At 35.8% G+C, this 18,175-nt stretch overlaps 1 protein-coding gene and 1 pseudogene across 2 annotated transcripts in view; one reads left to right on the top strand and one right to left on the bottom strand.

Moving 5' to 3' along the window:
- Positions 1 to 17,858, bottom strand: part of USP42 (ubiquitin specific peptidase 42) — a 45,540-nt gene extending 27,682 nt beyond the window's left edge. For both annotated transcript variants that reach the window (XM_044660188.1, XM_044660194.1), the window contains exons 1-8: positions 17,618 to 17,858; positions 14,135 to 14,335; positions 10,082 to 10,192; positions 7,247 to 7,349; positions 5,123 to 5,190; positions 4,924 to 4,994; positions 3,222 to 3,304; positions 78 to 189 (exon numbers count right to left, since the gene is read on the bottom strand). In XM_044660188.1, coding sequence (XP_044516123.1) covers positions 78 to 189; positions 3,222 to 3,304; positions 4,924 to 4,994; positions 5,123 to 5,190; positions 7,247 to 7,349; positions 10,082 to 10,192; positions 14,135 to 14,335; positions 17,618 to 17,858 — 990 coding nt within the window. The remainder of the gene's footprint in view (positions 1 to 77; positions 190 to 3,221; positions 3,305 to 4,923; positions 4,995 to 5,122; positions 5,191 to 7,246; positions 7,350 to 10,081; positions 10,193 to 14,134; positions 14,336 to 17,617) is intronic.
- On the top strand, positions 10,926 to 12,154 carry LOC123234281 (annotated as a pseudogene).
- Positions 17,859 to 18,175: the final 317 nt, after the last annotated feature.

Below are 18,175 nucleotides of genomic sequence, written 5' to 3'. Positions count from 1 at the left end.
TAGAGCTGCTTACAGAGTGCTAACACTTAAGATCTGAAAAATTTCAACATAAAGATAGGGGAATATGTCCTACATACCTTGGCAATTTTTCCACCACTGAAATTTGCAAAACGTTTCAAAGATAAGGTAAGAACATTAGATGATCTATGTATAGTAAACCTCTTTGAAGCTGGAACCATCTTTTTACACCTTAAAAGAATCAGAAAGAGTTGGTTACACTTGAGATGAATGTTTTGTTTAGTACTTCATGTTCTTACTTGCTCAAAAGATATGGCTAATATTCTCTTCAAATATTCCAAATTAGTTTCCAAAAGAAGTTTAGAGTTCAGTGTAGTGAGAGACAAAGCTCAGAGTATATGATGAACCCTAAAACAGACAAAATCATAATGAAATTAAACTTAAAACTTTCCAGAATGATTTTCTGACATGAAAAACCTGTAGGTTTTTCTTTAGTACTTCTTGGATCTGTTACCTCCACTGATGTAGACATTACCTGCAGTGATGAAGATCATGATCTATTCCTTCCCTCTCATTTTCTGTAATTCTTGTCCATAAATTTCCCAAAGTTTCTATAAAGAATCCACTAAGCATGCAAGGGGCCTTCCTCTAGATCTAGCATATCTCTGGGGAGGGGGTTAATGATGGGGCTCTCTAGCAATTGTCCTCTGCTCTCACCACAAGACTAGCCTATCTCCTTTTCTAGTCACACATCTTTCTCTGATGACATCCTTTACATTACTTCTTTTTTTTGCCCAATCTTTGTGGGTAATGTGCTGCAACTTACTTATGCCCACCAGGCATCACTTCATTGTCTTTTAGGTAACACACAACTTTAATTCTTCAGAGACTGATGTTCTATGACTTGAAGCCACACAGCATCACCAGAAGAATACTGTTAAAAAGATGGGCCTTTGTTTCAAGGAGATTCTTGGTGGGGGTCTTTAAAAGCACCGCCCAATTTCCCACAGGCAATCCTGTCCACAATTTTCAATTCTGGGCCCAGATCAGCTCTAGGTTTTTAGGAAACTTAAAAAAAATCAAAACATTCCAGATCTTGATCAAACAATATAGATGTTATTGATACAATGGTTTTTTAAATACCTTTCTTAAAGCTAACAGCAAGGAGTGCAATATTTTTTGTAACTTGTAATGAAATAGAAAGTTTAAATTTTTCCATATCCCTATAGTGAGTTATCAAATCAAGGAGGTTAATTACAAAAGAAATGGTCTTCCAAAATATAAATAATATTCTCTGTGTTGCACTGCAGAGAAAAATGGATGTGAAATCAAGAGGCCTACCTGGGTTCAAATTCTAGTTCTGATTCTTATTTAACCATATGATCAGTAGTTCCCGAACTTTTTCAGCCTACTGCCCCCTTTCCAGAAAAAATATTACTTAGCACTCCCTGTCACATACTATCACCACCCCCTTACAGTTATTCACCGCCCCTAAATGCACCTGTGGCCATCATCGCTCCCCCAGATTCCTGCAGCACCCACCAGGGGGCAGTGGCGCCCACGTTTGGAATCACCGCATATGATTATGGTTGTCTAGCCTCTGAGTCTCAGTTTCCTCAGTTGTAATGTGGAGGTAATTAAACTTGGAATGTCAACTTTATGGAATCACTCCCAGTAAATAGTTTTGTTAATACTGAAATACCATATAAATTCGAATTATAACTATCTTCAGCAATACTAAATTTGTTACTATTAACATAAAAGTATTACAGAAGGAAACAAGTAAAATATGGAACTTTTTCATTATTATTATTGTAACCACAATCTCCATTAAAGAAATCATTTTCTTAAATAGTGAATGTGGTATTAGGAAAGAATTAACTCTAAACACGACTGAGACATCAAAAAACACATGCTGTTGGAATATTATTGACTAATAACTAGAATAAAGAAAATGTATCTGGGAGCTACTTATAAGGACAGATTCTTCAGATCCAGACACAAGGGAAAATCCAAAACCCAAAAAATAGAAGGCAAATTAATGAATGAGATTTTGACCAACATTGATTCTGAATGCTAGTATAAAAGTATCTGCTGATCTTAAGAGTGTAATTGAAATAGCCTTGGGAAAATCTACATAATAGCCAACAACAGCAGTGCCAAAATTAAAAATAGAAAAGAAAATAAGACCTCCCTTTCTAATGAAGAAGAAAGGGAAAACAAAAAGTAGCTTCTAATTTTAAACAGATGGAAATCATACAACTGGTTAATCTAAACAGGTTGACTACAATCTTATTTCTCTTTTCTATACCAAACTCAAACTGCTACTACGGTCAAGAAATAGTTTAGTTTCTATAACTGGAAATATGAAACAGAATTTTTAAGCTACAACATGTGTCACAGTGGCACCTACCAACAAAGTATATTTTCTATCCCAGCTCTAAACAGACAATAGAAAGACAGGACTAGAGAAAGAACACAGGTGTTTAAAATGGGCTTTTGCAGCAATGAAAAGCATGGAAATCAATGAAAATTGCTGTGTAATTACTCACACACATAGACTATCTCAACTGGCTTGCAATTCAAAATGTATTTTGTGATCTGGGCAATTCGCATTTTTGATTCACTTTGTTTTTCCAGTGTGAACTGATCTCTTTTGAGTAACTGTGAGTCTCACTGCTTCAACCTATAGTATTTCAAGCTCAATACCAGCACAGTTTAATCAGTGAATAAGCAAATCAAGAAAACCTGGCCAATGATAAGGAATCCTTCTATTTGGACTTTTACACTGGTGAATATCTTTCTCGAACATATATCTTACTATTTTATGCCTTGCGAGATGTGAATATTTGGTGGACTCTTCAAAATTATTTCTAATCAAATTGATTATTGACTATGACTTTAAGAGATATGGAAAAACTCTTTTGGAGGAGAATCTGAAATCTGTTTATTATTTTAAAAAAAGCTTAAAAACAGTGGGATCTTATATTCTCTGCACATCTGTCATCTGTGTGACCAGTAAGATGTGATCCACCATAAGAAAACTGTCTAGGAAAATCTTGGTTATGTTTTCATCAAGATGACTATCCCAAAATGATAATGATGTAAAAATGAAGAAAAGCATCAATAAAACTTATTGGGGGGAAAAAAGATAGTAGGTGTAAGGGTCAAAAATTGCTGTTATCTCCCAGGCTCCCTAGCCACCTCCCTTTTTTTATAAATAGCTGCTTTAGAAAACCAAAATCAGACAATGCTCATCTTACTTGCTACATTTATAGGAATTTTCTCCATCTAATTGCTCAGGCTTCACAAACTGTTCCAAGGCCTTGTTGACACTCTGGGCAGCCTAGAAATCAGAAAGATAGTATAGCATTTTACTATAAATACCACTACAACAATAATTATCATAGCGGTACAGACACCCAACTTTCACCTTAGAATCTATTCTTAATGCCTTGATCTGATAGAAGTGATCTTGGGCTCTCAAAGACTATGCCAGAGCCTTGGTGGGTGCTACCCAAGAGGTAAGGTTGCTCAGTGATGGACTGTATGCCTATTTCCTGACAACTAGCCTTGTTAAGCGATGATAAGAAGCTCATCCTCAGGCTGGCCACAGGGAAACAAGTTTTTCAGTCACAAGTACTCTTGAGAATATCTACTAAAATTTAGAGTTCTGATCTGTGCCAATAAAGGAATTATTCATAATGACAAAAATCACAAATCCTTAAAATATCGCAAAGTATTATAGAGTATTACAGAGACTGAAAAACATGAAAACTTGTGTAAACCACTTGCTATTATCACAAAGTAATCTTTTATACTAAAAAAGAATAGTACTGAGTTTTACCATAGATACTAAAATGTTCAGTTCTGTATATTGCTTATTATTTTATTCCCTTTCTAAAACCAGAGACTGCATAAAGTCTGGGCATTTTCCCCCCACAAGTATAAAATTAAAGTATGGAGTTTAAGGACACTGACAAGCATATATCAGCTTATGATGAGATCTGTTTTAAATCATATGAAAATGCATAGGGCTTTCCCAAACAACACTCAATCCTTTGTTTCAGTAGTTTTAGTTGTTTCAGTGGAATCTATAGGTTATAGTACTTACTGTCTGAATAAGTATAACACTAATCCCAGGGGTAGTTATATAACTTTGGATACCAGAGGACATTAGGCAAAAATAAACATTAAAACTATGAGGATTCAAGAAGTAGATATTTTAAAGTAGTGAAGGCTAGAAAGGGAGGATTCTTTCACAAATAGAACCAATAAAGGACATAAAATAACCAAGGTCATGTGGCAAGGAGCCACAACCTAACACTGATGTGATTCCTTGCTCTTTTGTTGCTCCTAGAGATACCATCTAATATGATAGATTTCCAATGATGCACTGTTGACTATAACTAGAAAGCAGAGGAAAGGTTTTAGTTATTCTATCTATCTATCTATCTATCTATTTATTTATTTTAAACCCTTAACTTCTGCGTATTGACTTATAGGTGGAAGAGTGGTAAGGGTAGGCAATGGGGGTCAAGTGATTTGCCCAGGGTCACACAGCTGGGAAGTGTCCGAGGCTGGATTTGAACCTAGGACCTCCCATCTCTAGGCCTGGCTCTCAATCCACTGAGCTACCCAGCTGCCCCTAGTTATTATATCTAAGTATGATTTTTATTCCTCATTAAGTTATATCTCATCGGATTATCTCTCAATGGGAGATAGTGCTAATGAAATGGCAAATGAATGTATAGGTTTTCAAATGACATTTTCTGCACAGGGAAGACTATCACCTACTACAGTAAATCTGAGCATCTTAAGATTCATAGCTTATATGCAACATGGGTCTAAACCAGTTATGTATTAATTTAATCTAGTTTTTAATGAGTTGTAAAGCCTGGCGAGACACAATGGGCATCACCAAGTTTCTTTATTCTTGACTACTACAACAAAGACACAATTTACCTTTATTTCCAGTGGAATATCAAGGTATGGATCGAAGGTATCAGAAACTCCTTTGCAGTTCATACACTTTACTAAAATCAAAATGAAAAAAGTTTAGCAAAATACAATCATTATGGCAAAGATCAACTATTAAGATGGCTAAACACAAATGTGGTATCATAATTAAACTTTTAACTCCATGAAATATATTAGACTATACCTCGAGATCTCAGGTAGCCTCCAAATATTTGACAAACAAGAGTGGTAGCTTGGGAGTGCCGGTCCAATCTGAAAATAAATTAGGTATACTTAATTTTTTTAATAGCTAGATCACTTTGGATAAGAATATTCTTAGAAGCATGTCTACAACCATCTATCTAAACCAAAGGACAAATTTAAATTCTATAGGAATTCAGAAACGGATATCAGTTATAAAAACAGATGCTCTGAACAATGAAAAATATTTATGTAGCATTACTATCTATTAATAAAACTAATAAAAATACCTTTAACTTTCAAAGCATCTTTGCAAAAATCACCTCATCAGCTCTGTACAATAACCATAATAAAATACAATGATTGTGTTATCCTCACTGTACAGTTAGAAGAAATTGAAATTGGGGTAGTTAGGTGGTTCAATGGACAGACAACCAGGCCTAGAGATGAGAGGTTTGGGGTTCAAATCTGGTCTCACACACTTCATAGTTGTGTGATCCTGGGCAAGTCACTTAACCCCAAATTGCCTAGCTATTGCCATTCTTCTACATTGGAACCAATACTTAGTATTAATCCTAAGACAAAAGCTAAAGGTTTTGTGTGCTTTTTTAAAAGAAGAAATTGAAATTCAGGTTGACTCATCACAGTGCTAACTAACAGCATAAGAACAGAAATCATAGTCTAGTGCTCTTTTCTCTCCAAAACACTGTCATTTCTTGAATGAAAATGTTCAGAACCTAAAAGCCTTTCCCATTACTCAATATTTCTATTATCTGATTCTTACTTTTGACTCACCAACATTCTAACACGATCTCCTCTGTTCATGTTCAAATAGTGAAACTACTAAAATCTTTTATATACAAGGATCTCACTACCTTTCTTGTGTTTGGGTTACTAGAGTTTATATACAAATAGAAAGTGTTTTCATTTTTATTTGAATGGAATAAGCTATTTGGGTCTTGCGTAAGTACTGTATAATATAGACTATAATTCGAAGTTATATTCGGGTTCCTAACTTTCATTTGTAAAGGCGATTTTCTAAAGTGGAGGATGCATTTAGAAGAGAGGTGTGCCACATGCTATTCTAGCAGAGTTGTCAAAGTGCTTACAACTTAGCAGGGGAGACAAAATATAAAATGTGTACATGCTAACCCCTGTGATATTAACTATTAAGTAGGATAAAGTGCTAAGAGATAAAAGAGATCAGGGTGGGCTGAAGCAAATTTAAGAAAGAAGTAATATTTTAATTGGCCCTTAAAGGATCAGTAGAATTTAGGTAGAGGTGGAAATAGAGGACCTTTCAGGAAGAGAAACGAGCAAAGGCCCAGAAACCTGAATGCACATGGCACAAAAGACAGCCAGGCTTGGGAAATAGTAGAAAATGAGGCCAAAGAAGAAGGGTGGGTGGGGCTTATGGGGTGTTTTGAAAGCCAGACAAAGGACTTTGGTCTTTATACCCAGTAGAAAGACAGTGTAGGTTTCTGAACAGGAAGTAATAAGATGAATAAGATTGGCCTGATGAAATTATATATTATAGATTAAAGAGGACAGTATGGACACTAGTTAAAGCTATCAAAGTAACCCAGGTAAGAAGTGATATAGCAACCTGGATTTAGGCAGTGGCAGTGAACATGAAAGAAAAGGGTGAATCACTAATATTTCAAAGAAAGAAATGACAAGAATTGGTCAAGACAAGCATGACAGATTGGATATAAGAGACAAAAGAAAAGCAAGATAATACCAAGGTTTCTAGCCTTGGGAGACTGGAAGAACAGCAAAAATATCTAAAAGGAAAACCAGTTCAATTTTCAAAATTTTAAAATTTGAAGTGATAATTAGATGGTTAGTAAAAGCACTACAGATATCCATTAACTCTAATTTCTGACTATATAGGACATTAAATTATACCAAGGGAAAACATGTCTATTTATGGCCTACTTGAGGGCCTATTCCTTTCCTTAATCATTTTGAAGTTTGAAGGTAATCTCAGCAATCAGCATGGATGTTAAAAAAAATTATTGCTGAAAAGTAAAGCAAACTATTTGCTTTTCAACAAAACCAGGCAAAAAAATTTTAATTACACAGAGATACAAGAAGAAGAAAATATTGTTACAGTGTTTGCACTTACTTAGTGCTGCCATTCAGGCATGCTTTCTGCATTGCATCAACAGTATATCGAAGAAATTCATGGGCATCTTCCTGGTTTCCAAAACGGAAGTGTTTAGCTATACCTATGGAATTAAAATAAAGAAAAAGTTTTTCTAATCACATATTATTTTGTCAAAGATCCTGTGAGAATTCTTTGATTTAATAACATGTGCATAATTCTTTCATGAAGTAATGCCAATAACAAAATCAATGAGCATTTATTAAGCAACTAGTATGTGTCAGGTCTAAGGATATGAAGAAAAAATTTAAACAATCACGGATTTAACATTCTATCAGGAGAAACAACATGTACTTAAATTTAAGTAAATATAAATTAATATGTAATTAAAACAGAGTAATTTTGAGAAGGGAAGGGAGGCAGTAAGAAGCTGGTAGGATCAAGAAAGGCCTCTTTTAAGAAGGCAGCACTTGAGCTTAGCTTCAAATAAAACTAGAGACTTCTAAGAGGTGAAAAGGGAGTACAATCCAAGTATGTGACAGAGGTTACACAAAAACAAAGATTCAAAATAGAATGTTGTTTCCAAGTCATGCAGTTAGACTGGAATGTAGAATATAAGAAGAGAAGAATATGTTTTAAATCAGGAAAAACAGAATAAAGCCAGATTGTAAAAGCCTTAAATGCCAGTGGAATCTGTGTCTTATACTACAGGTAAAGGGGACCCAACCAATGGAACTTTATGAGTAGGACAGTGACACCAATCCATACTTGTGCCCTAAGTATAGAACTTTGGCAGGCATGTGGAGGATGGATTGGAAAGAAAGAGACCTAAGACACATAAAGTATTGAAATAGGAAGTAACATTTCAGTAACATAGGTGAGAGGTTAAAAAGACCTAAACTAGGATGGTGGCTATGTGAGCAGAGAAGGAGTTTTATTATGCCAGATATGTTGTGAAGACAGAAAAGACAAGACTTAGCAAATGACTAGATATAGAAAGTGAATGAAAGTGAAGAGAAAATGATCACTGAATTAGTGAAAGTATAGCTGATGCTCTTAAAGGAAACAGAGAAAAGTCAGGGAGGAGGAGGGGTTAGGGAAGAAAGACAATGAGTTGTTTTGGATAAGGTGAATATAAGATGCCGAAAGGACCTGCTATTCCAATAGGCCATTGGTGAGGAGGACCTGGTGTTTAGAAGAAAAACCAGGGTCATATATATAAATCTGGGAGTTATCTGCAGAGAGTTGACAAATGAACCCAAAACAGTTGATGAGATTACTGAGAAAGATGGCATAATAAAAAAAGATAAATAGGCCTAGGTTGGAGCTTTGTGGTATACTCATAATTAGGGATAAGTTCAGAAGTGAGAACCTGGCAAAGAGGACTGAGAAGGAACACTCAGATATAGGTAGAAGAGTTAGAAGTGTCACCAAAAATCCAGAGAGGAGAGAGTAGTCAAAAGGGTCAAATGCTACGGAGATATTCAAAAGGATGAGGATTGAGAAAAGGTTATAGATGTGGCTATTAAGAGCTCATTAATGAGGCTGGAAGCCAGAATTTAAGGGTATAATAAGAGAAAGGAAGGAATAGACTTAAGAAAATATAGCTAGGTTTCCTAGAAGTCTGTTTGTGTAATTGGCTGAACAATGTTATCAATGATGATAGCTTGAGGTAGGCTCATTTTGAAGGGGTTTCTTAAGAATGGAGGAGATCTGGTTATGTCTTTAAGGCATGTTTTGAGGTATCCAAGGTAGCATCAACATAGGCATACATGGTGAAGCTCCCTAGTAAAAGGCCAGGGAATAGTGTTGAGAAGACTGTGAGCCAGGCATTGGACTCTCTGGCTGGAAAGGAGATAGACGGTAAAGAGAGAATCAAGACCCAAGAAAGGTAATATGCTAGAAGAGCTAGGAGGGCCTAAGCCCAAGTGTGTGTAAGAGGAGAAAGTGGACTTAGCAAGTAAGTGCTACCTCCTCCTCACTGACAAGAATAAAAAAGAAGAGAACGAAGAATACGTCAAGGATTTGATAGATATATAATAGAAGAAATGAGAGCTCTCATAGCTATTTGACTCCATTTTCTCAGTAAAATAGGAGGCCAGGTCTTATGCCAAGAGGAAGAGGGACAAGAATGCCTTAGGATGAGAAGTCGTCATAGAACAACTTTCTTGAGGAAAGAGACAGAGTGACTTATGGAAAAGTAAGTGCCTTACAGCAGGGGTGACCAGGCTGAGATCAGATAACAAGCTTGTAATAGACTCAGTCAGTGTGACTATGACTTCCTCGGTACCATTCAGGAGCACAAGAGAGGAGCCAGATAGTGATAACAGAACCATGTGACAAAGAACTGAGATTGTGTGAAGTTGACCTGGTAATTCCAGAGTCAAGAGAGGAAAAATATAGCTAGAACAGGGATGCTGGCTTAGAAAAACACTAAGAGCAGATCATCTGGAAGTCATCATGAGAACAAAGTGTAGGTTTGGGAGGAGTGAGGGACAAAAAGAGATGAGGGAAAAACAGGTTATGATCAGAAAGGAATTTCATCATTCTTCATTATAAAAGTGGAACATTTGTGATGTTTTGAGATTAACAATGAGACTATTCCTGTGTGTGGTGAAAGTGGAGGTCATGGAAATTAAGGAGGTTAATGAAATGGAAGGCCAGGTATTGGAAGGAGCATCAATATAATAAGGGTGTTGAAGAGGACTATGAGCCAGGTATTGAACTTCTTGAGAAAGGAAGGAAAACGGCCTGGTGGCTGATATATAATTCCTAAGACTGTCACAAACTATTGTGAAGATAAAGATCAACTAGCCAATAAATACCAAAATAACATTTTATGAATAGGCAACTTACGTCGAAGATCATTGATGACTGGCATTGGTTTGATGACATTACCAGGATTATTGAGTGCCTGGGTAATATGGGCCTGCATGGTACACATCATACAGAATCCTTGCTCATGGCCTGAAAGATCATGGAAAAAACACTGAAGTTAGTAAAATTATGATAAATACCATGATGGACTTAGAAAAAAAAACAAAAAACAAAAAAAAAACTAAGAACTTTTGTCCACATTACAATTCATCCTAAATACTAAGAGATACTTATTGGTCTACTTAAGAGAAATAACAAGAGATCTCCCAGGTAGCCAAAAGAGAAAACTATCAAACATGGTGACAAGAATCTAATTAGTTTCATTTGGGACAAAGGGAGATTTTTCATTTATCTGTAATTCCTCCTCAGGCAGTGCAATGTTTTGCAAAAAGAGCACTGGATTTGGAGTCAAAATATTTATGTTTAAAATCTTATGAAAGTCACTTTCCCACGGGGAGGCAGTGAGTGTTTAATAAAGTGGACAAAGTACTGGACTTGGATTCAGATCTCATCTCAGACTCTTATGATCTGTGACCCTGGGCAAGTTAGTTAACACTCTAGGCTTCAACTTCTTTGGTGTAAAATTAGTAGATTGGAATGTGACATTTAAAATGAGGGCTCTGGATGAAATGATCTCTAAGACATGTTCCTTTATAGCTCTTAATACCTATAATCTTATCATTTCTATTGGATAGGTTGTAATGGGAGATTTCCATTCATATGCTGCTTTCAATAAGAATAAAAATTGCAGAGAAAATATCAGTGAGCTCAAACTAGAGGTAAAACATCCATCCAGCTATGCCCCAACCTGAATCCAAAGGGTCATGATCCAAAGGAACCAGAGCAATTGAAAAATGTGTTTATTGATGGCTTGAGCTTTGAACTATGGATGATAGTTTTAATACTTTGAAAAGTGAGGTAGTGTGTGTGTGGTGAGAGACTCCCAAACAAAATATTGTATGATGATGAGAGACTCCCAAACAAAATAATAGAGGCTTTAGATTTGTTACTTATTTTTGTGTAGAAGAGATAGCTGTGGTGATATGTGCTCAGCCACATAAGGTTGATGGGAATGTAGCAGAACAAGAGAAAGCTGTTTTCTTTAAAAAGATCCTGTAAAACCTGGTGCACATCTAACTATGAAGAAAATTTTTGTTGGTGGTATTAAAGATACAGAAGAATATAAGAGCATACTCTGAAAAGTATGGCAAGACCAAAATTATAGAAGTTATGCAAGATTGACAGTGTAAAGAAGAAAGGATTTACTTTTGTAACTTTTTTTTTTAAACCCTTGTACTTTGGTGTATTGTCTCATAGGTGGAAGAGTGATAAGGGTGGGCCAATGGGGGTCAAGTGACTTGCCCAGGGTCACACAGCTGGGAAGTGGCTGAGGCCGGGTTTGAACCTAGGACCTCCTGTCTCTAGGCCTGACTCTCACTCCACTGAGCTACCCAGCTGCCCCCTACTTTTGTAACTTTTAATGATAATGATATAGTTGGCAAAATTGTTGTTCAGAAATACCATTCTATTAATGAGCATAACTGTGAAGTGAAAAGGGTCCTTTTGAAGCAAGAGATACAGTCTGCTGGTTCACAAAGAGGTCATGGAGGTACCTCAGGCAATTTTATGGGTTGAGCAAGAAACTGGAGGTGATGAAAGAAACTTTGGCCATGGTGGAAACTTTGGTGGAAGAGAAAATGGTGGTGGTGGTGGTGGTGGTGGTGGTGGTGGTGGTGGTAGCAGAAAAAGGCAGTTATGGAGGTGGAATTGGTGAATTATGGTAGTCCTGGCTACAGTAGTAAAGAGAGTTATAGTTGTGGTGGTGAACCTGGATATGAAAACCAAGGTAGTGGATATGATGGTTACAATAAAGGAGGAAATTTTGGTGGTGGTTACTATGGTGGCAGTGGAAACTATAATTATAGTGGGCAGCAGCAATCAATTTATGGACTCATGAAAGGAGGTAGTTTGGGAGGAAGAAGCTCAGACAGTCCTTATGATAGTGGCTATGGACCTGGTGGTAGAAGTGTTGCATATGGTAGAAGGTTCTAAAAATTCATCAAATAAGAGCTACAATTCTTAGTAGAAAGAGAGTAAGCATTGTTAGGAAAGCTGAAGGTTACTTTCAGACAGTTGTCCCAAATACATTAGAGGAACTGGAAAAATCTGCCATAAAAGGAACAATGATCCATAGTCGGAATAGTTACTGCAGCTTAAACAGGAAAAGAACCATTCTTGTTCAGCACTGTCATAGCTATAGTTTTTAAAAAGTGCAGCTATTGAGTAATGCAATGTATCAATTAGATTTACATTTCTGAGGTCTTTTATCTGTTGTAGCTTTGTCTTTTCTTTTTCTTTTCAATATATCAGGTATACTGCCCTATAAATTGTTTTAGTGGTTCCAGAATGAAAAAATTAAGAAATTATTAACGTAAAAAGAAAAGTATAAATGAGGAATTATTGCCTTTAGTAGAGAGGATGAAAGCTAAAGAGAGATTTGCTGGTAACTTAGTACCCCTTGGTTAACAGAAAAAGGAATATATATATAGGGGGGAAAAATCATTTTCAAAAAAGTTCTATTCTAGAGAAATATCATGATAACAACATTTTTTGAAAAAACCATAGCAGTAAAATAGAAACATGTTCAACTAGGGAAAAAAGGGGCAGGGAGGAATAGGCTGGTCCCATTGTGAAGGAAGACCAATTAAGACAGCCTAAACAGTATTCTTGAAGTGTCAAGAAGTTGAGAGGAAAGCTCCTAATACATTAGGTGGATTCTCTGTTTTAGATTTATGGGTATTTAGACAAGAGTCACACCTAATGGGAAAGCACAGATGGGCTGTGATCCACACTGTTCACAGAGTATTTACATGGATGGGATCACAGATCATTAGCATATTGGATAGTTAATGTCAAACAATAAAAACCTGAGAATGAGTTTATGCTACATGTTAGATAAAGTTACAGGAACAAAGAACTTTAGAAAGTATGTTTAACAGAGAGAATGACAAAATATAAATATGCTAAAATTTTAGTAATAAGTTCTTTACCTATTGAATATCTATTAATACTACCAAGATAATATAGTTTAGGAGAGGACAAGTTTGTTTCCATTTATATTAATACTGGTTTAGGATACTATATAAACTACTCTTTTTGGTCCCTAGACTATAGATTTACATAAGCCAGGGAGAAGGTAGAGAAGGAAAGAGGTAAAAAGAGAGAAAGGAAGAGAGAGAAGGAGGAAGGTGAATAGAGAAGGAAGGGGAAAGGCAGAGAGAAAAAAAGAAAGAGAAAGAAGGGAAAAGAACGGGAAAGAGAATAGGGAAGATAGAGAGAAGGGGGGAAGAAAGGATAAGGTAGAGAGAAAGGGAAAGGTGAATGTATCCTCCCAACAAAAGAAACGAAGGAAAGCTTTCTCTCCTTTATTGCTTCAAGAGACATAACGATGTAAGAATTTCCCCCCACTCTTCTAATAAGGTTGAGCAGGGTAGATTACCCCCTAGTATAGTGGCAATAGCATTGGTTCTAGAGTTAGACAATATGGATTCAAATCCGGCTTCTGATATTTACTACTGTGTGTACCTTGGACATGTTACCCTTTCCTGTGCCTCAGTTTCCTCATCTGTAAAATGAGGCCCAGATGGCTTCTGAGATCAGTTCTAAAGCCATGATCCCATGTTATTTATGTCATACATTGTTACTTGTTGGCAAGATAAAGAAATGCCAGCTGGAGAACTACCAAATGATTGTTAAAATATTACTTTCAAATATACTTCATTTTGAACTAGATGCAAATTGTTTTTTGAGCTGTTGGTTTTAAATTGTTGTATACCAAAAGCCTTTTCCTTTTCCATCTCAGATTCCTACAAGAATCCAAATCAGACTTCACACTAGTATTTCATTTGGTGTTAATTGTTCATATAGTAAGGGCTTAACAAATCCTTAACTATTCATTTTGACTTTGACAGAAATAAAAGGACATATAAAAACAAAACAAAACAAAAAACAAAATGGCAAAGAAAAACTTACATATTTTGGAGTGTTCATGAGATAACATATAATTGGCAAGAGGTGGCGTATATGTTAAACACTGCAATGCAGCATTGACGAAACACGTATTGCCCAGATTTTGGAGCCCAGCTCCAACTCTGTGAGATTGTTGCCACTTTAGACAAATTTTTTCAGCTGGAAAAAGGACCTTCTGTGGAGGTGCAATGCCATCACCTGTAGCTGATAAAAACAAAATATACCTTATTTCAACATTACCTTTGACAAAGGTTATGACCTTTTAAAAAATAGGCTTTATTAGTTATGCTATTCTGTATTACATTAATTGGCAATCATCTCTTTAATTAAGTTCTCAGATTAACCCAGGCTTTGAAGACATTTTTAAAACTATAGAAAGATCAGTACATTTCTGGAGGTCAAGAATTAAGAGAAAGATAATTATTTAAAAAGAACAAAAAGCCAAGTATAAAGGTTGCTCCATATCCCATATTTAAAGCTCTTACATTAATATGTATACTAAGTCTGAAGATTTTTGTTTTTGGAGTTTTTTTTTTTTTTTTGAGAGGCAGCATCTCATATAATAGATAGCTTTGAAGCAACCTGGGTATGACTCTAGGTAGGTCACCTTTCATAACTCTTGACAACTCTCTAAGACTATAAGCTGCAGAGAAGGTGCTAGCCTGCCCTGGTAGAGGGAACTTCCTTGCCTTGGAGTTCCCTATGCCAAAGCAAGTCCCTATTCTTATCATTGGACCAGGAAGGGGCAAGGGATTGTTTGTTTTGTTTTAAATGTGAAACTGATTTAAATAAGGTTGTTATTCTGCCTAAAGGAAGGTTCCATACCACAGAAAGGCAACAGTGTTGGATAGAGGGAATTACTTTTAGGTTGGGTAGGTAGCAAAGTAGATGGAGACCTGGGCCTAAAATCAGAAAGACCCGAGTTTAAAAATCTGGCCTTAGGGGGCAGCTGGGTAGCTCAGTGGATTGAGAGCCAGGCCTAGAGATGGGAGGTCCTAGGTTCAAATCTGCCCTCAGACACTTCCCAGCTGTGTGACCCTGGACAAATCACTTGACCCCCATTGCCTACCCTTACCACTGTTCTGCATTGGCTCCAAGACAGAAGGTAAGGGTTAAAAAAAAAAAAATCTGGCCTTGGATGCTTATTTTGCAATGACCTTGAACAAGTCATTAATCCCTGCCAGTTTTCTCAACTGTAAAACAGGGATAATAATAGCACCCACCTTTTAGGATTGCTATAAGGCTCAAATGAGATAATATTTATAAATAGTGCTTACATGGAGCCTGGCATATAGTAGGTATTTAATAAATGTTTGTTTCATACCTGTCTAAAAGATCTTAGAAGATTTAAGAAGAAAAATAAGAAATAGACAATTTACTGTCTGTGGATTTCAGAAAGGGGGAAGCATCTGCTAGGAACTTGGCATCAGAATCTTTGGAACAGTAGGGAGTAAGGAGAAGGGTCTTTGAAAAGATGAATGATTAAAGTGAGTGAATGGGGATCCTGGTTAAAATCATTACAACTGTGGAAGAACAGGCATAAAAGATATTTAGGAGAATGGCTCCAATAGGTACTAACTTGTAAAAAGGAAAAGGTTATATTTTGCCCCTTATCACAGAAACCATGACTAGACAGTTTGGGTCTTTTGTTGTATTTTGCCATTGTTGTTTAGAAAGAGATGGGAGCAAACTATTGACAGCCATCTTAATTGGCTGGTTTCTCTAGACATTAACAAAATGGACATTTATTTGTTAGATTCAGAAGGATTTCATTATACTTATTCTCAATAGGACTAATGAATGAAACTTAAGTTGCCTATAAACAGGGACTGTAGTAAATACAATGATCTTTAATATTTGTTTTAAATCTCTCTGGTTTGTTACAGCCATTAACAGTAAGATATAATTACTTCAATTTCACAACTGTATTGTATATGAACTGTATCTCCAGAGTGTCTTATTAGGGAGCCCACCTTTAGTGAAAAGTTTTATGAAATGCCAGTCCTTAGGGAATCTCAGGGTCATACTTAAAGTTAATGAAGTGTTTCATGGAAGAACTACAAATAGGACTCTGGTGTATTTTGTAATGATTTTCAGTATTTAAGAGAGTAATCTAAGTTGTTCTTTGAGTGGCCTGTGCTTCAAGGATAAAGATCTAAAAATAATAATTAGTACATCAAGTGTCCTGTTTGTGCATTTATCAAATCTAAAAAGATGTAATATCTAATAGGGAGGCAGTGTAGCATAATGGATAAAGAATCATTCTCAGAGCCAGGAATACATGGATGTAAGCCCTACCTCTAATACATATTAGCTGTAAAATGCTTGGCACCTCCCTTAACCTCTCAATGCTGCTCTAAGCAGCTAACAGGGGTTCTTAATCTGAGGTCCATTAACTTTATTTTTTAATATTTAATGTGATTTTATATTTTTAAGAAAATTTACATGTGGCAATATATATTGGCTATTTATATTATGGCAATAATTAATATTTGTAATCAAAGCACAGAAGGTCTTACTCAAATAAAGAACATGCTACAATAATTAATGAAACTGTTCTTTTCTCATCTCCTATAATGGGTATTTGCAGAAACAATCACTCTTGTGAATGGCTAAAAAAGTCCTGGCCCATCAGGGTTGACTTAGAGCTGAAAATATTAACCTTTTTTCTGTCTTGGACTCTTCTGGGATTCTGATGAAACCTACAGGCCCCTTCTCCAAAGAGTGTTTTCAAATGCTTAAATTACACAGTATTATACTGAAATACAGTTGCCAAAATATTTTTTGTGAAAAGTTCAAGGACCTCATGTTAAGAACCCTTGTTGAAGAGCCATTAAAAACCAACCAGAGTTCAAATATATTTTGAAATAAGTATATTGGAAGTGATACAAATAGTAAGTTATCTACAAAGATGTTTCCAAGTAGAAATTGTTGTCTTTCTCTTCATTTCAAAGTCATCTGAGCAAAGTTATCAAAACCTGCATTAGACTTATCTTCTAAAAGTCTGATGTTTTGTTTAGGCTGCTTTAGTTCAACTCAACTTGATGTTTGCATTGCTATCAAGTCTCTTTCAAAGTATTTTAACTTCATGCTAGGTTAAGTGATTCTCTGAACTTTGCCAAGACTCATCTGGCTACTGGAAGGCAGGCATGACAGAGAAACAAAGACAAAGAGAGAAAGAGAAATGAACATTTAGAATTAAGAAAGCAACTATCAAGTTTGTTGAATGTGACAAGTATTACTAGTTTCATTAAAATTCTCATTAGGAAAAAGTTTATTCTTCTAAGAATTAAGGATAAAACTACAAAAAGTCACATTATCTAAAAACATTTTATAATACAAAATGTTTATTGATCAATTGATGTTTACATACACCACAAAAAAAAGGAGACTTGGTGAATTTATAATACAAAAGCAAAAGCAATATATCAGACAGGATTTTTCTTGTTGCATTTTTCTTTTCAAAAAAGAAAAAGAAATACTCACATTGATCTTTCTGTGCTGATGGCTTTGGTTTGTCAGATATAGATGAATTAGAATATATTGCAGCACCAGGTACTGGTCCTAAAGAAATTTTATGTTTGGGGATGTCTGTCAAAGAAGATACAGCTCCCCAACTTGCAGAGCCTGAGTCCATGTCTCCAAGTGAAGGTGCCACTGAGCTGCCAGGTTGATTCTGACAAGCTGATGGGTTGGAAGATTCAGATACTTTGTCAACTATAGTCATTGTTCACCTCTGGAAAAATATAAAGTTGGAAATGCTATTCATAAGTAGATAGAAAGGGCAAAGAGTTATTTTTCTATCAGTGAACTAGCCTGGTTTTCTAAATTTTCCTATCCATTTGTAAACAAGCATTTTCAAATTAATCATTAAAATTTCAAAGCATGTTAAATACTATTTCACAGCAGTAATACTTTCCCTGTGATACTAACTTTAAAAAATGCCACACTTCAGAAAATGTCAATTAATTCTCAAACATTAGTAATATGCAATATTCCAAATTGGACTCCAACACTTACTCTATAGACTCTCCCATTACCACC

Source organism: Gracilinanus agilis, chromosome 1 (assembly GCF_016433145.1).
Source record: "Gracilinanus agilis isolate LMUSP501 chromosome 1, AgileGrace, whole genome shotgun sequence".
NCBI classification, from domain to species: domain Eukaryota; kingdom Metazoa; phylum Chordata; class Mammalia; order Didelphimorphia; family Didelphidae; genus Gracilinanus; species Gracilinanus agilis.
This window is presented reverse-complemented; position numbering and strand designations above follow the sequence as displayed.